The sequence below is a fragment of the Nicotiana tomentosiformis genome, chromosome 11 (assembly GCF_000390325.3).
Source record: "Nicotiana tomentosiformis chromosome 11, ASM39032v3, whole genome shotgun sequence".
NCBI lineage: Eukaryota > Viridiplantae > Streptophyta > Magnoliopsida > Solanales > Solanaceae > Nicotiana > Nicotiana tomentosiformis.
Genome location: NC_090822.1, coordinates 101,435,223 through 101,439,037, shown reverse-complemented (window position 1 = coordinate 101,439,037; position 3,815 = coordinate 101,435,223). Strand labels below are relative to the sequence as shown.

The 3,815-nt window shown below is 37.6% G+C and overlaps 1 protein-coding gene across 1 annotated transcript; it reads right to left on the bottom strand.

The window, feature by feature from the left end:
• Nucleotides 1-2,882: 2,882 nt before the first annotated feature.
• Nucleotides 2,883-3,197, bottom strand: LOC138901933 (uncharacterized mitochondrial protein AtMg00820-like). The gene has a single exon (XM_070189733.1). The coding sequence runs from the start codon at nucleotides 3,195-3,197 to the stop codon at nucleotides 2,883-2,885; it is 315 nt and encodes a 104-aa protein (XP_070045834.1).
• Nucleotides 3,198-3,815: the final 618 nt, after the last annotated feature.

The window sequence follows — 3,815 nt, the reverse complement described above, 5'->3', positions numbered from 1 at the left end:
CGAAACTTGTAGGAAATTCTTCAAAGCTTGAGACGTGTCAAAGACATTGTCCTTAAGGATATTTCACCCAGTTTGGGTTTATCCCCTAGGATTCAACAAGCTCTTCTAGTGTAAAACTAGGAGCATAAACTGACAAAGATTTATTATTGGTAGAAATCCAGCAAAAGGAAGGAGAGTATTTTCTGTATACTAAGTCTCACTCAATAAAAGGAATAATCTTGTCCATCTTCAGAAGAAGAATGAAAATATATATATGGTTAAGAAAAGATAAGAATATTATAATGACTAATTATTGGTCATAATGGGCTAACGGCTAGAATAGAAATAATTATCCATTATGTGAAATAATAAAGACACACTAAATGCGAATAGAAATGAATCTAGACATTTTAAAGCAAGAATTTGAATATTTCCTTTTTAGATACTAACTCATTTTCTAACATGAGTTGGCGAGAAACTGGGGAGTAAAATGGAATATTTTTCACAACTATATCATTTTCTGTATAAGGAGTTAATCCGTGGAGCGAATATTCTTCTTTCACCCATTTAGTCATAAACTTTGCGCCCTTATGCTCAAACCCAATTAGCGGAGGGTTCCTAGGGGTGTCAATGGTACGATCACAAAAAGGAAGTGGATTGACTTTGAGGCCTCGAGTGGCTTGGCTCCTTATGGAACCAAGAAGTGGTTGGCCGAACTGCGATCAGCCACACGGTGGTGGATTGTAAATCCAACAACCATGAAGCCACAAGTGAATCAAGTAATATGAATTTGGGTCAAATCATCAACACTTTTGAAGCTAGAGTGTAAGTTAAGAAGAATTGGTGAAGGCTTGAGGAGTATTGAATGATCAAGTGCACTCTCCACTGATGCTTCAATAAATTTGACACCCTTATCATTTAGTAAAATGACAAGATTACCCTTTCATCTTTGCCTAGTCTCCCTGTCATTTCCCTATAAATGGCTAAAGTTTTTTGAAGTCCTAACTCAATTGCAGAATTTGGTGAGGCGGGTAGGTGATATGCATAGGTTACTGCAATAGGGCATCATAAGCGAAATTATTGAAGGAGGGGTAATTATTTCAAATTAAGGCTCGATCATGGATTTTGTTGTATAATTAACAATATTTTATAGTTTTCAATAACTATTCCATTGCTTGAAAGAATATTGAATTTACTATATTGTATAATTAATAATATTTTATAATCTTCAATGATTGTCAATACAATCTCTCAATATAATCTTCTGGATCATTGAAGATTATACGGTATAATTTATTGGATTTGAATCACTCACGATATTAAAAACGATTTCAACAACGATGTAATAGTGATTTGCATGTTCATCGTGAACAAGTCCAAATTGGAGAATTTAAATAACAACTTTCATTGTTATACTTTCAAAAATACTCATGCATTAAAATAATAACATCGCATTAAGGTACAATATAATTGCACATTCGTAGAACTGTAATAAGTTTTTGTGGTAAACCTTTAACAATTTTCAATTCCTTGATTTAAAATTGTTAGGATGAAGCTTAGACGAGCTATGGAGGAAGAATGAATAAGAAAACCCTAGAAGGGTCCAGAAGAAGAGAGAGAAGTAAAAAGAGAAAATGACCATCTGCCTTTTTTTATTTCATTTAGGAGTATTTATATTTATAGCAATAAATGTGTATTTACAAGTAATTAGGACCGGATCCTATACAATGTCTATTGGGCCTATTATGTAGAAGGACTATCATTCTGGGCTCTAGCACCCCCCTCCCCCCCCCAATCAAGCCTGAGGGTGAAGAAACGCCAAGCTTTCCAAGTATACCATAATGCAGTTGAGTAGACAAAGCCTTGGACATGATATCGGCCAACTCATCTACACTAAAAACAAAGTGTAAAGAAATAAGTCCAGTATGTAGGCATTCACACACATAATGACAATCAATCTCAATATACTTTGTGCGCTCGTGGAAGACAGGATTCTTGACTATATGCAGAGCAGCCTGACTATTACAATACACAGGAATAGGATTGGAGATTGGCAAGCCAAGGTCACCAAGTAATGATATAGTAGGTTGTTTCTTGCTCTTCCAAGAAATAGGACTTCCACCAAGAGTGATATAATAACCATTGACAAACTTCCGAGAAATAGTGCAAGAACCCCAATCAGAATCAGAGAAACCCATAAGAGACATGTCAGCAGAATTAGAAAGTAAGATACCATGTGTAGGGTCATTCATGAGATACCTCAAAACAAGAATTGAAGTTAACATGTGGGGAACCTGAGGATGTTGAAGAAATTGGCTGAGATGCTGAACAGAGAAAGAGATGGCAGGCCTTATGTGTTGTAGAAAGTTCAGCTTCCCAATCAGCCTTCTATACAAACTAGGATCAGATATAGGGGCCCCCATATCTAAATAAAGCTTGACAAAAGGATCCAAAGGTGTGGAAACAAGAGAAAAATGCTGGCAGTTGAACTCAGGTGGGAGATCAGTTGTGTATTTGGACTGAGTGATAAGATAGCCCTGAGGATGAGAGGAGATTTCCAACTCAAGGAAGTAATGAATTGTGCCCAAATCCTTGATTTTAAACTGGTTGTCCAGAAATAACTTCAAGGAGTATAACTCAGTAACATTATCCCCAGCTAGCAATATGTCATCAACATAGACAGCCAGCACAACAAGAGAACCAGAAGATGACTTGGTGAACAAATAATAGTCATTGAGACTAGAAATGTAGCCCCTAAAGTGCAGGTCTTCAGACAGTTTAGAAAACCAATGTCTGGAAGCTTGTCTGAGGCCATATAAAGATTTCTTAAGTCTGCAAGCTAAAGGAGGAGAGGCAGAAGGAGAAGAGAGATCCATACTAGGAGGAATCTTCATATAAACCTCCTAATGATGGTCACCATGCAGAAAAGCATTATTGACATCTAACTGATAAACATTCCAACCTCTTTTAACAGCCAAAGTGAGGAGACATTTGATGGTGGTCAATTTAACAACAGGGGAAAAAGTTTTGGTGAAATCTATACCCTCTTTATGAGTATCACCCCTGATGACCAACCTTGCCTTGTACCTCTCAATGGAACCATCTACCCTCTGTTTAATCTTGTAAACCCATTTACAAGGAATATCCTTCTTGTATGGAGGGAGTGGAATAATTTCCCAAGTCTGATTAGACTCAAGAGCTTGAAATTCCTGTAGCATGGCCTCTTGCCAAGCAAGATGTAAAGTTGCCTACTGGTAGAAATGAGGCTCATGCATATGCAACTCAGTTTGGTACATCTTAGAAAGATTAGGGATAGGAACATTGGGTAGAACAGAAGTACATGTGTAATCTTTGAGATTAGAGGGTTGAGTGACAACCCTAGTGGATTTTCTGACAGCTTGAACAGGAACAATAAGTAAGGGAGGACTGGGTAAAGGTGTGGAACAATTGTTAGGGGGAGAACTGGGAATACTGGAAGAAGGTAGAGAAGAAGATGCAGGTGCAGAAGGAATGTCCACAAAAAGTTATGGAGGAGAGGCAGGAACAGTATGGTTAGAAGAGTGGAAGGAGAAGACATGTTCATGGAACACAACATCCCTAGAGTAAAAAACAAAAGAGGTGGAAAGATATAGAAGCTTGTAACCCGTTTTACCATAAGGGTAACCCAGGAAGAGACTAAGAATGGCCCTAGATTGGAACTTATCTCTGCCAATTCTGGGAGAAGTGGCAAAGCACAAGCAACCAAAAGACCTTAAGTGAGCATAAGGAGGTTGGTGACCATGCAATTTTTCAAATGGAGAGGTGTTGTTTAAAATGGCTAAAGGCATTCTATTAAT

Excerpts from the sequence above, each read along its gene's own strand:
- LOC138901933 (XM_070189733.1), bottom strand. The coding sequence starts at position 3,197 with ATGCTACAGGAATTTCAAGCTCTTGAGTCTAATCAGACTTGGGAAATT.